The sequence below is a fragment of the Pristiophorus japonicus genome, chromosome 12 (genome assembly GCF_044704955.1).
Source record: "Pristiophorus japonicus isolate sPriJap1 chromosome 12, sPriJap1.hap1, whole genome shotgun sequence".
Lineage (NCBI taxonomy): Eukaryota > Metazoa > Chordata > Chondrichthyes > Pristiophoridae > Pristiophorus > Pristiophorus japonicus.
Genome location: NC_091988.1, coordinates 21,076,707 through 21,094,296, shown reverse-complemented (window position 1 = coordinate 21,094,296; position 17,590 = coordinate 21,076,707). Strand labels below are relative to the sequence as shown.

Here is a 17,590-nt window from a genome sequence, read left to right as displayed (position 1 = left end):
AGCATTTCATCCCACGATGCATTCTCTGGTGGCCCGGCTCTCCGTGCAGTGCCAGTGAGGCTGCTGCTGGTGGGGCAGGTGTCCTGTGGCTCTTGACCACTGAGGGTATCACAGCTGAGTCTGATTTAGACACCATCTGACATCCACACAATGTATTTTCCAGCAGGGAATCAGTGGATAATAATTTGGGATGGGTGTGGGGGGGGTGAGTGGAATTTTCCCCTTTCTAATCAGAGATAGTCACATTAATACCAGCCCTACTACTGCTCTGGTTGTGATCAAGATAAATCACAAACTGAGCATGAGATACTTTGTCCTGAAGAATTTAATGCTGTACAGTATTACACAGTGCCTTTAACTACTAGGCCCTCAGGGGAGTGTTGAAAAAATACATTAATGGCCATTTGCAATTGTTTCATTAATATCAGAAAACTGTCAGGAAAGGCTGAAAAGGATGGGGCTCTTTTCTCTAGAAAAGACTGAGAGATGACCTGCAATAGTTCTTTAAAATTATGAATCTGCAGGGTAATCAGTAATCAGTGAAGGAATTTGATAGGGTTGATTCAATAAGCAACTGAGGAGAAACTTCTTTACACAGTGGTGAGAAAGTGGAACTCACTACCACATTGAGTAGTTCAGGAGAACAGCATAGAACCATTTAAGGGGAGGCTGGATAAGTACTTGAGGGAGAAAGGAATAGAAGGATATGCAGATAGAGTGAGATGAAGAGGGTGGGAGGAGGTGTGTGTGTGTGGAGCATAAACAGTGGCATAGACCTGTTGGACCGAATGGCCTGTTTCTGTCCTGTAAAATTTAATGTAATTCTTGCATCATTACCTGATAAAACAAAATAGAAACGCAGACAGAACATGTTTTTGTTTCTCAATGAAACTGCTATCACTGTCCTGCATGATTTGACCATTTTGTATTTGTAAAAATGTTGGTATTTTTAAATCATTCACTGAATTTCAACAAATTTTGCAAAGTGAAGAGATACAAAAGCTATTCATCCTTTGCATCTATTTCATTCAGCACTTCAATTGCAATAATAGTGCATCAGTACGCCTAAACTTAATGACTGCACGTTCAAATCCTCAGTATGTTTGGATGAAAGTCACACTCTAGAAAATAGTTTAAACCAGCTACATTTAAGCTAACCTCTTTCATTCAGGAATTAATTGCTGAGGCCAAAAAGTAATGCTCAGAAGCAACCTTATCTACATGACCAAAACACTGAAGACTCAAGGTACGGTAACATGTTGGTCGAATAAAATATTGGTACTCCAATATGCCGTGCTGCACGGTGGTAAAAAGTTGGACTCGCATCGAGAGTTTTCAATCTCTAACGTCCACCAAAGTGGAGGCAGATGTGAAGCAGGCAGTGGGTGTTGAGCAGAAGGCCAACATTCCCCCATGGAGAGGGAGGAAACACCAGAGAGCAAATTAACCCAGTCCACTTTAGTATTTCCTAGTTCTTGGTTCAAAAGTGGCATTGGCCAAGTAGCCTCCTCGCTGATGAAATAGTGTGTAGGCGACAATAAAATTACATTAGAGCTTTTTAAATGAGTAATTTCCCCCACTCAAAACCTTTTACTGATCTCAGCAAGTACGAGGTTAAGGATGGCAGCAGTGAACTTGATGTTGAGAGGTGTTCCCCCTCCTGTAAATGGCCCTGGTCTAATGGCACTACACTAGGCACTGCATCTATTTCTAGTACATAAACCCAAGACTGTCACTTACCTGAGCCGATTTGTAATCAAACGATACATCTGGCTTTGGTTTTGTGTTATTCCTTCAAACAAAATGAGAAAAAAAATACAGATGAGCTTTCCTTCTTGTTTTCAAGTAATTTATTCACACTGGGCTAAAATGCTGCAATAAAAATCAGTTGTTGAATGGTAATTTTACAGAATAACGTAAAATCAAACGGTAAGTGCTTATGCATTAACACAACTTTTTTCCAGTTTTATCCTTTTTTACACCACTTTCCTGCCCCTCCCCCCCCCCTCCCGAATGTACTGACAGAGGATGGTATCAAATTGAAAACAGAGGCAATGTTGCAAAGATTAGTGGGAAGCTAGGGAATTGGGACATTTTTAGAAACCAGCAAAGGACAATGGAAAAAATAATAAAGAGAGAGAAGATAGATTATGAGAGTAAACTAGCAAGAAATATAAAGAGATAGAAAGAGCTTCTACAGGTAAATAAAAAGGAAGCGAGTGGCTAAAGCAAACGTTGATCCCTTCGAGGATGAGACTGGTGAATTAATAATGGGAAACAGAGAAATGGCTGAGACTTTGAACAAATATTTTGTATCGGTCTTCATGGTAGAGGACACTAAAAGTATCCCAATAATAGATAATCAAGGAGCTATAGGGAGTGGGGAACTTAAAACAATCACTATCACGAGAGAAAAAGTATTAGGCAAGCTAATGGACTAAAGGTGGACAGGTCCCCTGGACCTGATTGCCTGCATCCTAGGGTCTTAAAAGAAGTGACTGCAGAGATAGTGGATGTATTGGTTGTAATCTGCCAAAATTCCCTGGATTCTGGAGGGGTCCCAGCGGATTGGAAAACCGTAAATGTAACGCCCTTATTTAAAAAAGGAGGGAGACAGAAAGCAGAAAACTAGACCAGTTAGCCTAACATCTGCCATTGGGAAAATGCTGGAGCCCATCATTAAGGAAGCAGTAGCAGGACATTTAGAAAATCATAATACAGTCAAACAGAGTCAGCATAGTTTTATAAAAGGGAAATCATGTTTGACAAATTTGTTATAGAGTTCTTTGAGGATGTAACGAGCAGGGTGGATAAATGGAAACCAGTGGATGTAGTTTATTTGAATTTCCAGAAAATATTCGATAAGGTGCCACATAAAAGGTTACTGCACAAGATAAGAGCTCACAAGGTTGGGGGCAATATATTAGTATGGATAGAGAATTGACTAACAGAAAACAGAGAGTCGGGATAAATGGGTCATTTTCAGGTTGCCAAACTATAACGATTGGGGTGCCACAGGGATCAGTGCTGGGTCCTCAACTATTTACAATCTATATTAAGGGACTGAGTGTAATGTAGCCAAATTTACTGATGATATAAAGATATGTGGGAAAGCAAGTTGTGAGGAGGACGCAAAGAATCTGCAAAGGGATATAGGTAGGTTAAGTGAGTGGGAAAAAATTTGGCAGATGGAGTATAATGTGGGAAAATGTGAGACGATCCACTTTAGTAGGAAAAATAAAAGAGCAAATTATTATTTAAATGGGGAGAGATTACAAAATACTGCAGTACAGAAGGATCTGGGGCTTCTTGTAGATGAAACACATGCAGGTACAGCAAGTAATCCGGAAGGCAAATGGAATGTTGGCCTTTATTGCAAGGGAAATGGAGTATAAAAGTAGGGAAGTCTTGCTACAACTGTGCAGGGTATTGGTGAGGCCACACCTGGAGTACCGCGTACAGTTTTGTTCTCCTTCTTTAACGAGGGATCATCATAGGCAGTCCCTCGAAACGAGGATGACTTGCTTCCACGCCAAAGGATGAGTTTACAGGTGTTTCAATGAAGAACCCGAACTACAGCCTCAAGGGTGTAACCCTAACGAGGGATATACTTGCATTGGAGGCTGTTCAGAGAAGGTTCACGAGGTTGATTCCTGAGATGAAGGGGTTGTCTTATGAGGAAAGGTTGAGCAGGTTGAGCCTATACTCATTGGAGTTTAGAAGAATGAGAGGTCATTTTATTAAAATGTACAAGATTCTGAGGGGGCTGGATAGGGTAGATGCAGAGAGGATGTTTCCCCTCATGGGCGAATCTAGAACTAGGGGGCATAGATTCAGAATAAGGGGTTGCACATTTAAAACGGAGATGAGGAGGAATTTCTTCTCTCAGAGGATTGTGAATCTTTGGAATTCTCTACCCCCGAGAATGCTATTAAGGCTGGGTCATTGAATATATTTAGGTAGAAATAGACAGATGTTTGAACAATAGTGGAGTCAACGGTTATGGGGAGTGTGCAGGGAAGTAGAGTTGAGGCCAAGATCAGATCAGCCATGATCTTAATGAATGGCGGCGCAGGCTTGAGGGGCCAAATGACCTACTCCTGTTCCTATTTCTTATGTTCTTATGATGGGGGTCAGTTCCATGACCATTGGCAGCCCTGTGGCAACTCACCCAAATCCCTATTCTTCATGAGCAACCCTAGATATTGCCTATCGGCAGGCAGATTGCCTGCCTTCAGCACTGTAGGGAAATTCCTCCTGCTGATAACTTCATCAGAGGGGAGTACATTTAGTGGCAGGAGGAAGTTCAGCCCTCATGTCTGTGCAAAAACAGAAGGCACTGGATCGTGATGAAGATGTAGAACTGGATAGTGATGAAGATGTAGATTTTTCTTTGTTCTAACCCAGGGCCCCAAATTTCCCCATGAGTTGCACTGGTTTTTTTGGTGTAAGTTAATTTTTCTGGTGTATCTTTTTAGTTGCAAATATGGCCGTTTAATTTGCGCCACTGTAAGTGAGCTGTTAGGTCAGTTTTTTTTTCAAAAGTTCCCAGCCACTTACACCATCTTTGCCAATTCGGCCAGAAAAAAGTTGTACTAAACTAACTTAGGGCAGCGTATGTGTCCACTTAAGGAATCGGTACAAGTAACTACATTTAAAGCACCACCAAGCACCAAACAAAGCACAAAAAGTAATAGCAATTAATTAAAAATAAAATAGAAGGAACCCTGCACCTAAAGCACCAAAATCAATCAATAAATAATAAAAAATAGAAGTCCTACCTTAGGAAAGGCAGCGGGCCACCGATGAGTGAGCCCATTCGGCCAGGGCTAGGGACAGCGTGCTTTGGGCCCTTCCCACACAGCCTGCAATGCGCATTTGCAGAAACAGCCTGCCAGGTGCTATTGCACATGTACGCAGACTCTATCGCACATGTGCAGAGGTCCTGGCACTGTTTTCAGCGCCGGGACCTGACTCCGCCTCCAATCCATTGGGCCACGCTGCGTCACGACCGAAGAGAGGCTGGGGAGCAGCCAGAATACCGACGTCTTTTTTCGGCGCGCTTGGAGGCGGACAAAAACAGCGCCAGAAAAACAGGTTAGGGAAATTCTAGCCCCCAGAAACTAATGGAGTGCTTCCAAACATAGTTACATCTTGGAAACCACTGGACTCAAGGGAAGATTCTTACCGTCCTTCCTGTGGTGGTTGCTGGGGGGTATGAGTGGTTGTAATTGTTGCAATCTTTTCTGCATTTGTTAGCAAGGATGGATTGGAGGATTCTGAAAGATAAAAAATGAAATGTTAAATAAGATGCTATACTGGTCATATTAATATTTTACACATCTTCCAAACAGATATAAGATTATAATTATACGGAATAGATTATAAAAAAGTTCAGGGAGAAACATTTCTTCATTGTTATCATTTTACAAGCACCTGATATTTAGCTTCACTTATACTGACAATTCTTGGACAACTAATAATTTTGTTTTTATATTATAATAATTTGTTATATAACTATATAGCTTATTCCTAATTCTTAAGCAGACTGATACTCACAAGTTGAGAGCAATTCAGTTTAACTATATGTATGTTGAACTAACCAGGAATTGAACAATGTTTTACTGTGTGATTATATAGCACTGGTGGTTATCTACATATTCCCATGTTATTCCAGACTCATAAGAACAATGCATCTGATTATGCAGATTTTACCATAAAGGAATGTGGATTAAATTTTTTTTTTTTTAAACAAAGCACCAGGAAAAATTCCTTAATGCCATGAAATAAAAACAAAATTTGATTTGTTCAGTCATCATAAAACTATTGGGTTGAATTATAAATGCACTGAATCAAGAAATGGGACCACTAAAATATCGGTGGAGAAGCCGATATCTCAAATAATAAAAATTAGATCGACCGAAAAGCAGTGGCCTTGGGCATAGGATAATGATATCAGTTTTACAATGTATGACAACAGAAGGTCATGTAGGAAACTACAGACAGAAAATTGTATGAGCTGAAAATCAGGTGCACAGACCCCCAGGCCCAAATTCCCAATGGGCTCTTCAGTCACACAAAACTCTGTGCTGGGAATGCCAAATCATAAAAGTTATCGCATCACTCACAAATATATAGTAGTAAACTGATGTAGCCAGAAACTCACGGGACTTCTTAAATTACATTCCAAAAATCAACTAATTTGAATGCAACAAACGAAGTAAATTACTAAAATAAAAATACACCACAAATTAAAGCAAGAAAATTATTTAAGTAAAAATAGCGATTAGCAACACATAACCAAAGTGTTATTACTTGTTTCATCTCTGTAAAAGTGGGAAGGCTGTTAACTCACCATCACCAGGAATGATGCGCAAGGTTACGGTGTTTCCAGCCTCCTTGATCAAGTTGACAATATCTGAGTGGGACTTGTTGGTAATCGAACATCCATTAACGGCCAAAATACGGTCTCCAACTTTAAGCTGGCCACAGCGGTCTGCAGGGCTTCCTTCGATTATCCGACCTATTTTGTGAGGCATGGCTACACATGCATTGCCTGGTTTTGTACAAGTTTTAATTGGGAAGGTGGTAAAGGTGAACCATTAGGAGAGGAGGACAGGGAGACAGAAGGTCAGGGGTTAATTCACTGTGCCACCAAGCAAAATTAATGATGGAATGCATTACATCCCATGGTTAATGATCAAAACATTGGCAATCAGTTCTACTTAATGCAGCTGTGAAGTGGTAATGTGCTGCTCTTTCTTTAGCTATTTCAATAAAAATTTTTAGGTGTCAATAATCAAATATAATTTCCAGTAATTATCATAGGGTCTTCAGAGGGTGCATGCAGTTCCTACTGCTTAAGTACACGGTCTGTTTCCTTCTTTAATAAAATAATTCCAGCGCATTACGCCAATGGACACTTGGGACAAGGCTCGAGCAAGTAAAGGCCAACTGCAAGAAGCAGGCACTCTATTGAGATCCATTACCTCAGACAACAAATAATCATTCCAGATTTCAAAAAGTTAAAATTTTTAAAAGTTCATGCAAGTCAACATGTAACATTTTAAGCTTTGAGTAGCATGGGCAGTAAAAGGAAAAATGGAATAGTATATTTTTTGAGATATTCTGGGACCTTTAATTTAGTTAACAAAGTATTTATTATACACTAAAATATCTGTTCACAAATACAAAAATGCCTGTATTTTAACAGGAAAAGTGTAAATTTAATTCATGTACCTTTAAAACCTTTGGAAATTTGAAGCCTTAAGTAAAGGCCCCATGAATGTACATTTAAACTGTGTATATTCAGACATCTGTTTTCATCCAGATTAATTAACACAAAGGAGAACTGTGTGTTAGCATGCATAAACATGAAAACACAAGGGGATAAGGGACTTGTGAAACCTCCAAAAGGTCGAAGGTGAAACTTCAGTACAGACTCATTCCTTTAGGGTGTCATAATTCCAATACAACATCCGAATGCAAATCAACACTTTGATTGCGGTTAGCTATCGCTTTTTCTGGTGTTTGTCTCCTGTATCCATCGTGCCAACATTACACTCGAGGAGCTGTTTTGTGTGGAGTGGTGTTTAAATTTAGTATTTTGCCAATGTTCTGTTCTTTCTCATTGCAGAAAGGCAAGCAAACCTCAAACCCAGTGAGAACCATTTTGAACCAAGACGTTAGTTTCTACACTACAGCTTTGATACTCAGAGAAAAAAAAAACTGCCACTGATTAAAAACTGTGAGCTGCAGAGTGTGATAGCAAGTAAACTGCGTGGATTCTTCTGTGACCTCATAACTGAAAAAACAATTAAAAGGCAGGCTTGAATCAGCTACATTTAACCATTAGCAAAGAAAGCACACTCATTGTAACCCAAAGAATTGCCCAGTTAAGATGAACCATACAAGTAGCAAGGCAAAGCAGAAAGCAGACATTTCATGCAGGGTTTTAGGAAAGTCCAACGACCACAATAAATCCACACACAATTAAGATATCCGATACGTTAAACCAAGTTACTCTATCGATTCAATTAATCTGTTGCTTGAAAACAAGTTTTTTTGTGGTTCTTCCTTAAACAGGACACATTAAATATTTTCATGACATTGTTGTTCTAATACAGAAGACAAACTATTAAAAATAAATGGTGTACTGGAATTAAATAATTTCTGTGCTCTACTTCGCATAGGCAGCTCACCTGAACGATTGAATGAAAAAATCGTACGGGAATACCTTCACTATCTAAGTACTAGTTCAGAGAAATATGAAATATCTTAATAGTTTTGCTCATTGTAGAATATGGACAAAGTTTGCATCTTAAAATCTGCCATTTTGGTTTTGTATTTTATCCGAATGTATGATTTAAAAAATAACTTACCAAAAGTGGTGCCCGCTTCTGGTCGACTGACTGAAGATACAATAACAAAGCCAAAGCCTTCATTTTCTCCACGCCGTATCTCCACATCGTATGGCTGCACACCCACTCCACCACCAACGCCGCCACCACCGGCACTGCCACTCCCAGAGCTCACCGTGTTCAAAGAGTTCTGACTGCCCTGCGGGGTGCGCTTTTCTTCAGTCAGAGAGACGGCCTGGTTGCTGCTGTGGTGCGATGAGACTGGAGAGGCAGGGACTTCGGTCTCGGGCTTTGGAATGGCTGCTGGGTTTAGAAGAGTGAAACAATTTCATTTTTTTTTTTTTACACACTGAAGAATTAGCATCTCGGATTACGTTTGAAACGCAAGTAAAGTTGAAAGGGTTAAACAAAGAAAACACAGATGACTAATCCACGCTTAGTTAACATCAGCTGGGGCAGTACTTGCACTGAGAGAATTTGTCGCGGCAACCTATGCCAGAGAAGGGGATAAAAATCATCCAGGATTCCCAATCTTGATTTGTATCATAGAATGGTTATAGCACAGGCAGCCATTCGGCCACTCGAACCCGTGCCGGCTCTCTGCAAGAGCACTTCAGCTAGTCCCACCCTCCACCCTTTCCCCGTAGCCCTGTACATTTTTTTCCTTCAGATACTTCTCCAACTGTCTTTTGAAAACCATGATTGAGTCCGCCTCCAGTCAGCCCTACTGGAAAATCTTACCTGCGAAAGTTGGGCGAGGACTATGGTGTGATGCCCCACACAGCCAATCAACCTGCTGACACTCACGGTTTAGGTTCGCCCCTGAATTATGGCAGCTGCTCTCTACAGAACCATTAGCCAGAAAGCGCCAGAAGAACGAAAAATGGCTCACAATTTCTTTTCATTTTTAGGCAGTTACTGGTGATAACAGCATTGCTCTTCATTTGGTTAGCGAGGGGATAAAACACAATACAATTTAACCCGTCACTGCCAGCAATCAGACAGATTTCAGCTTGCAGATTCCCTGAAAACTTAATGGGTTCATTCAGCAATTAGCTGAGCCATATCGGCAAGGATTCCCAACCTGCACTGAGTAAGTTAGCCTCAAGCCAGGGAGAAAATGGGGGCATTACAATTAGCCTCAGTGCCTTGGATTAGGAAGAGGAACATCAATCTGGATTCCCAATCCTGAACATAATGAACAAGAACATATGTATACGATAGATATATATTAACTTTATCGTAGTAAAACATCTCAAGGCACTTCACAGAAGCATTATCAGACAAAACTTGAGACCACGCCACAAAGGAGATATTAGAAAGAAAGACTTGCATTTATATAGCACCTTTCATGACCACCAGATATCTCAAAGCACATTACAGCCAATGAAGTACTTTTTGGAGTGCAGTCACTGCTGTAATGTAGGAAATGCGGCAACCAATTTGCACAGAGCAAGCTCCCACAAACAGCAATGTGATAATGACCAGATAATGTTTTTGTTATGTTGATTGAGGGATAAACATTGGCCAGGACACCAGGGATAACTACCCTGCTCTTCTTCGAAATTGTGCCATGGGATCTTTTACGTCCAGCTGAGGGGGCAGACGGGTCCTTGGTTTAATGTCTCATCTGAAAGACGGCACCTCCGACAGTGCAGCACTCCCTCAACACTGCATTGTAGTGTCAGCCTAGATTTATATGCTCCAGTTCCTGGAGTGGGACTGGAACTCACAACCTTCTGACTCAGAGGCGAGTGTGCTACCCACAAAGCCACAGTTGACACAGCTTTGAGGCATCCGGTGGTCATGAAAGGTACTATATAAATGCAAGTCTTTCTTTTCTTTCTAATGTCTTCTTTGTGATTGGGTCTAAATTTTGTCTGTCAAAGCTTCTGTGAAGCACCTTGGACAGGTGACCAAAAGCTTGGTCAAAAAATGAGGTATAAAGGTGTACCTAAAAGGAGGAGGCAGAGCTCGAGAGGCGGAATTCAAGAATTTAGAGCCTAGACAGCTGGAGGCATTGCCACCAGTGGAAGAGGTGAAGGAAATCAGGGATGCACAAAAGTGCCAGAGTCGAAGGAACATAGATGTCTCGGAGAGTTGGAACGCTGGAGGAGGTTACATAGATGGGAAGGGGTGAGGCCATGGAGGGATTTGAAAACAAGGATGAGAATTTTAAGTCCGAGGCATTGCTGGATCGAGAGCCAAAAAAAGCTGAGAGAGCACAGAGGAGATGGATGAACAGGACTTTCTGTGAGGCAGGATAAAGGCAGCAGAGTTTGGATGAGCTGAAGTTTATGGAGAGTGAAAGATAGGAGACTGGCCAGGAAAGCTTTGGAATTGTCGAGTCCGAATGTAATAAAAGTATGGGTAAGAGTTTCAGCAGCAGCTGGGCTGAGGCAGGGTCAGAGACGGGAGATGGTGGGAGTAGGCGGTCTTGTTGATGCGGACGATATGGAGTCAAAATCTCAACTCGGGTCAAATAAGTCGGCAAGGTTGTGAACCTGCTGAAAGTGTGCAGATGAGAAAATCAGGTGCAGTTGTGGTGCTCCTCATGGTCAAATATCCTGACAACAAACTACCAACAAAACTTGTACATGAATAATGACCACTTACGCAAGATGCAAGAGGGCAACACGCACCCTTGGAACCATAGAGGGTTTCCAACTTGCTGTAAACTTTTAGACAGAAATTCAGAAGTCTGTACACTGTGATGATGAGATTTAGTAAATAAAAGCTACTTGATGGGAATGGAGGTGACATGTTTATCACACGAGCAAGGTGGGTCTTGCTCTTCATAAGTGATGACCACTGCACATTTTGGACTTTTTCCCCAACAATTCAATGTATGTTCACAGTAAAAAGACCATTTCCATAAGCAGTTGAATCTCTCGTGCACTGTATCCTGTGCCCTTATGCGTGCCATGAAAAGGGTAGCAGGAAGAACAAATTCAGCCCCCTCCAACAGAAATTATTCTGTACTCTGCCCAAAATTCAACACATCCAGGACCTGGCCACATTCCAAAAGCTTAAATGTGAGCCAACGTCTCTGCAACTGTGCCTCCACTCCCCAACAAAGCTCAAAAACATTTCCATCTCCTGCATCACATGTGCCTCACGGTCACAGGGCAGCACAGCATACAATTTGAAACCTGACAATTTTGAGCACATCACAAAGGCGACCTTTACCCAAGAAGAATTGCTGTCCGCGTCTTTAAAAAAAACCCCACTGCGTTGAAACACATTTGCCAGTGAGCAAAAAATACTGTTGTTTTCATGTCTATGACAGGCTCAGTGAGACCTTGTGACCCGTGCCAGACAATGGAGTTTCTAACCTCTTTCTTAGCAGCTCCATAGTTCAGCGTGTGAAGTGTACGGATCCAAACAGAAAGTCGGCAGCACTCTGTGTCCTACCTCCCAGGAATTTCCAAGAAGCCCCAGAGCTCCTTTTGGCATGACCCGTTTCACACGTTTTTTCATTAACACTGACGCAAACTCATACGTAGGCCATTTTCGAATGAATGCTGCAGGATGAGTCACTGAGAGAATCATCCAGAAATCTCAATTCGGGTCCTGCAGTCACTCCAAGATGAGGCAGGCGGTTGGTGGACTTCCCTAAGCTGCACAGCACAGAGCACAAAAGCAAGTGCCTCATCCAGTAAATATGCATCTAGGGAGAAAAAGCTTCTAAACATGCACAGATTATGCAAAAACTACAATTAGTGGGAATGACTGTCAACTTTTACGAACCAGTAATTTCACTTTCATTTATCAGATTGTATCAAGCTGTGCAGTATCAGAAGGTTGTGAAATTTTATAAAACTTAAAAAGAGCTTTGAAAAAGCAGGGGAGTGGGACTAACTGGATTGTTCTTCGAAAGAGCAATAAGAACGTAAGAAATAGGAGCAGGAGTAGGCCCCTTGAGCCTGCTCCGCCATTTAATAAGATCATGGCTGATCTGATCCTGGCCTCAACTCCACTTCCCATAACCCTTCACTCCCTTATCGCTCAAAAATCTGTCTAAATATGTTCAATGACCCAGCCTCCACAGCTCTATGGGACAGAGAATTCCACAGATTTACAACCCTCAGAGAGTAATGGGCTGAAAGCCTGCCTCCTGCGCTGTACTATTCTAGGAATCTATAAATTATATAGTGTAGTGACATGAGTGGGCACAATTCAAGTGTGTACTAAAATAAGAGTGGAATACATTTGTAGTTTAATTAACGTGTTTTACTGACTTAGTTCAAAAACAGAGCAAAATTATGCTGTTTACTGCAATATTCCCTAATGTACAAAATCCAGTATTTTGTTGTCAACTGATCTTGCGAAAATCTTTGTATTCCAAGGAGCAACACCTTTCCTGCACGAGCAAGGCAGTACATTTTATTCCCAATCAATCGCTGACGGCCACTAACCTGCATAAACCACTTTACGCCTCACAGTAAGATTAACGTGGCCCTGTTTGGCCGCTTGTTGCATTAGCTGAACCACGAGCTGGTGGGACTTCCCAACTACGGCTGTGCCATCCACGCATATCAGCTCATCGCCCGAGCGCAGCCGTCCATCTGCATCGGCAGCGCCTAGGGGCACAATATGGCCAATGTAGATCTGTGCATCGAAAGGAAGAAGAAAAGTTGATGGAGACACAATAGCATTAATATGTGGACATTCTTGCTATTGAGGGAGTGCAGCGAAGGTTCACCAGTCTGATTCTCGGGTTGACAGGACTGACATATGAAGAAAGACTGGATCGACTAGGCTTATATTCAATGGAATTTAGAAGAATGAGAGGGGATCTCATAGAAACATATAAAATTCTAATGGGATTGGACAGGTTAGATGCAGGAAGAATGTTCCCGATGTTGGGGAAGTCCAGAACCAGAGGTCACAGTCCAAGGATAAGGGGTAAGCCATTTAGGACCGAGATGAGGAGAAACTTCTTCACTCAGAATTGTGAACCTGTGGAATTCTCTACCACAGAAATTTGTTGAGGCCAGTTCGTTAGATATATTCAAAAGGGAGTTAGATGTGGCCCTTAAGGCTAAAGGGATCAAGGGGTATGGAGAGAAAGCAGGAATGGGGTACTGAAGTTGCATGATCAGCCATGATCATATTGAATGGTGGTGCAGGCTCAAAGGGCTGAATGGCCTACTCCTGCATCTATTTTCTATGTTTCTATGTGTCTTCCACAATATTCAAGTGATTAAGTATAGAGCAGTTTAATTCCCATTTTTCACAGCTAAATGTACTGGGAGAAAAAAAAAACAGGAGAAAATAAAAGTCCAATGGACATTTGGTAATAGTGCATTAACAGGCTATAGCAAGTTTAAAATGGGGATGTTATGAGATGTATGAAACAGAACAGATCAGATACATGCATCCGCCAGGCATCCATCACTAAACTAACAATGGTGCCCACTAAGTGGCATTTTGGGCCAATCACGTATGCCAGTCTCATCCAGGTGCAAATACTGCGCTTCTTTTACTATTTAGCGAAATAAATCATTGCCAATGACTTTGAGCTTTTATTGGAGTGGGAGATAATACAGAAATATGCAGCCAACAGGAAATGCTGGATTGTTATCTGGAAAAACTGCAATGATTTTATGATCCAAAGAAAAAGGCTCAATAAGCACATTAAAATATGGGAAATTAAAATAGGAAATTATTCAGAATATGTCAGGAACCGAACTGCACAGTTTGCAAAGTTCAATTCATCAAAATGATCAGTCACAACATTTAACATTTCTTGTGTTAGCCACAGCGATTATACAAACTTCAGTGAGAAGTCAGCATGTAATCACAATCAGCAGGTTTACAGCACTAAAAAGTGAAAATGAGTCCCTCAAACCTCAACAAGGAATTTTTAATGGGATAACAGCTGCACCGATGCATGATTCAGAATTTGATACATAGAAGCCTACGCAGCAGGAAAGGTTTGTTCAGTTTCGTAAAATACTGTTAACCTTCAAACAGCTATAGTTACAAAATTTAGTACAGTATTAAACTTCGAGAACTTTTAGAATTTAAAAGTCTAAATTCTGATTTAGTTGACGTTGAAATTTTTTTTGCATACCTTTGGGGGAATTTAAACAGGTGGATTAGGATAGAGTGGGAGGTTAAAGTGTTTAAAAACCGAAATCCCAAACCCAACTCGCCCACTTCCAATATTAACAGGAGGCGGGTTGGCACTTTAAATATTATATTTAATATAATATTATATTAAATATTATATTAAGCTTCGGATTTAACCTGCTATGCAGGTTTAACTGTGGCCGGCTGGCGATTCCAGGCCTCGAGATTCGCGATAGCTGCAGCGAGGCGAAGACAACCTCGGGGAACACTCCTTGTGTGCCGGAAGGAGCAGGAATGCTTCCCTCCCAACACCCCCCAAGCTCCTCTGTCATCAGCTCCTCCTCCACCCCACCCTCCGCCCTCTGCACAGAGATCGGACACCCCCGGCGGGATCGGTTTCCCCCCAGGTCGGAGCTCGCACCTACCCGACCTTCCCCCACCCAACTGGAAGCAGGTCCGTCAATCAGGCTGACCTCCGGGCAGGAAACCTGTCATGACATCACACCTACACCGTGGAGCTAAAACTCCAGAGCGTGCAGGAAAAAAACAAACTTTTGAGGTTCTCGCGCTCTACTGGGCCCTTCCCTCTACCTTCCCTCTTTCCCCCTCCCTCCCCCCCCCTCCCCTCCCCTCCCCTCCCCTCCCCTCCCCTCCCTCCCTTCCCCTCTCCTACCTCCCCCCCGCCCCCATCCTACCTCCCCACCCCCCAATCACCAGAAGGCTCTCCCTCCCCCCCACGGCAGGCACACCCTCACCCCCCCCCACCCCCCCAGTGGCCCCTCCCTGGCGGGCTCTTCCCACCTGGCAGGCCCCCCTCCCACCCCCGCTGCTCATGGGTCAAAACGTAAACATTCCGGCTCTTGTTTTGCAAAAGATGAACCAATGGCACCTAATCCTTGCAAAATAAAAGATCAGATTTCAAGACCTGAATTTCTGAAAAAAGATCCCAAAATATTTGGCATTTTAATGTAGGTAAGTTAAGTTTATTAATCATTTTCTTTTTATTCTGATTGAAGTTTCTGGAAGAAATTTTAACACAGGTAGGTGTTTTTTGGTTTGTTCAGTTCAGCTCAATCTGCCATAAACATCTGACTTTATAACAAAAATAGAGAGCACGTTATTGATAACGCACACTGCACCTAAAGCAGTAAATGTTGTGTTTTGGATATGTAGGCGTACAGAGGAGGTAAGAGCTACAACACTGTGAGATTGGGCTCACAGATACATGTCTAAACAAAGAAGGGAACGACTTCAACTTAAAGCACAACTCCTGCTAAGTTAGTGGGAAAACCCCTGATGCTACTAGAGCAGCATTAGTGACTTCAAAACTTATTGGCGCAGAATTTAACTTGGCATTCAGGAGGGCGCTGATCCACATAAAGAAACAGGAAAAATATTTAATCTTTGTTATTAGCTGAAAGGGAGGAAAGAAAATATTGGCCGGGATTTTCAGAGGTAAGAACGGGTGGGTTGGAGGTGTGGGAAGTGAAAGTTGAGAAAATGTGAACCCCGACCCCACCCCGACCTTCTACCTTTCACTGAGGCGGGACAGGGGGTCGGGCAGGCAACCCGCTGCCAAGAGGCGGGATGGCAATTTACGTATTGTAATGTTTTGCAGGTTTTACTGCAGGCGGCTGGGGATCCTGGGGCTCGGGTTTCAACAAGTCCCGGGGAGCAATCCTTGTGGGCCGGGAAGAGCGGGAGTACCCCCCCCCAAAGAACAGCCTGCCCCTCCCCGAATCGGAGTTCGGACTCCCCCACAGCCCCTCCCTCTCCCGGCCTCCGCCCTGAGCTGAGACAACCTCCCACCCACGCTGCGCCCCCACCCTCCCGGGCCCAGCACTAACCCTGTTGCTGTGGCCTCATTCTCGGAGTTTTCCGTCCGACTGAAAGCCAGCTTGTCAATCAGGCTGACTTCTGGGCTGGAAAACTGCCCCCGACATCGCACGCATGTTGTGGAGTTAAAACTCCAGTGTGCCAGGAGACACAGCCTTCCATGTTTCCCCATCCTCTTCCAATTCCCCCCCTCCCCCCAGCCTGGTAGAACCCTGGAAAATCCTATCCATTATGTCAGCTGTACGTTGATAAACTGTCTGTAACGTGAGAAACTTCAAAATGGATGTACATTATTTTGTGCTACATAATTAACTCAAAATAATACCGAGTAGCTCCATGTGTTCAGCCCACGTCTCAGATAAGACTAAACCTACCAAACTAGCCTCAAACCCTAGTAGGCAGCCATTAAGTGGTGTATTACTTATGCGTCATTTTAAAATGGTAAAGTACTGCATCAATTTCACCTCGGGCCTGATGCAGGAAAAGGGTAGATCTTATTTCCCTAAATATAGCATCACAAACAAAATATCCAGCACTTGTAAGCCATCTTTAATTACTCACTGGCTCCCCAGGCTCATTTCCACCAAGTATCCTAAATCCAAATCCAGTTTCTTTTCTCCAGAGGAAAATATCTTGCTCCTGGTAATCGGGAACTGTGGGAAAAGCATATAGATGTCATAACATCATACATCCATAAAAACATAATGAAGGTCAATTGGTATCCATGAACAACTGGACAGAAACAGTATTTTGTTTGCTCTTCTGACAGTTTTATGAGCCTTAGAATGGTTCAGCAAATGGCACTATCAAATTAAAGGCTTCCATTGTTTGAATTGGTGTCACCATCCCCAATTGATTTTAGGTCTAACTCACAGGCTGCTGTTCTAGTGTTGCAATTTACTGCAACATCTAGATTGTGAATCACGGCAATGGCTCCGAGATGGCGGTAGGGTAGAAATTCAATAAGGACATTGCTGCCAGCAAATCCAAAACACTTTGGCTGCACCACAGCTTCTTTCTTAATGCCCAATAGGAGAGGGCAGGATTAACATAGAAACATAGAAAATAGGTGCAGGAGTAGGCCATTCGGCCCTTTGAGCCTGCACCACCATTCAATAAGATCATGGCTAATCATTCCCTCAGTACCCCTTTCCTGCTTTCTCTCCATACCCCTTGATCCCCTTAGCCATAAGGGCCATATCTAACTCCCTCTTGAATATATCCAATGAACTGGCATCAACAACTCTCTGCGGCAGGGAATTCCACAGGTTAACAATTCTCTGAGTGAAGAAGTTTCTCCTCATCTCAGTCCTAAA

General features: G+C 42.6%; 1 protein-coding gene across 6 annotated transcripts in view; it reads right to left on the bottom strand.

The window, feature by feature from the left end:
* magi1b (membrane associated guanylate kinase, WW and PDZ domain containing 1b) overlaps positions 1–17,590 on the bottom strand; it is a 500,813-nt gene that overhangs the window by 36,128 nt on the left and 447,095 nt on the right. For 2 of the 6 annotated variants that reach the window (XM_070895208.1, XM_070895212.1), the window contains 6 exons: positions 16,836–16,927; positions 12,779–12,971; positions 8,382–8,663; positions 6,356–6,556; positions 5,189–5,279; positions 1,741–1,792 (listed from right to left, as the gene is read on the bottom strand). In XM_070895208.1, coding sequence (XP_070751309.1) covers positions 1,741–1,792; positions 5,189–5,279; positions 6,356–6,556; positions 8,382–8,663; positions 12,779–12,971; positions 16,836–16,927 — 911 coding nt within the window. The remainder of the gene's footprint in view (positions 1–1,740; positions 1,793–5,188; positions 5,280–6,355; positions 6,557–8,381; positions 8,664–12,778; positions 12,972–16,835; positions 16,928–17,590) is intronic. The other 4 variants (XM_070895209.1, XM_070895214.1, XM_070895210.1 and 1 more) reach the window with 3 other exon arrangements.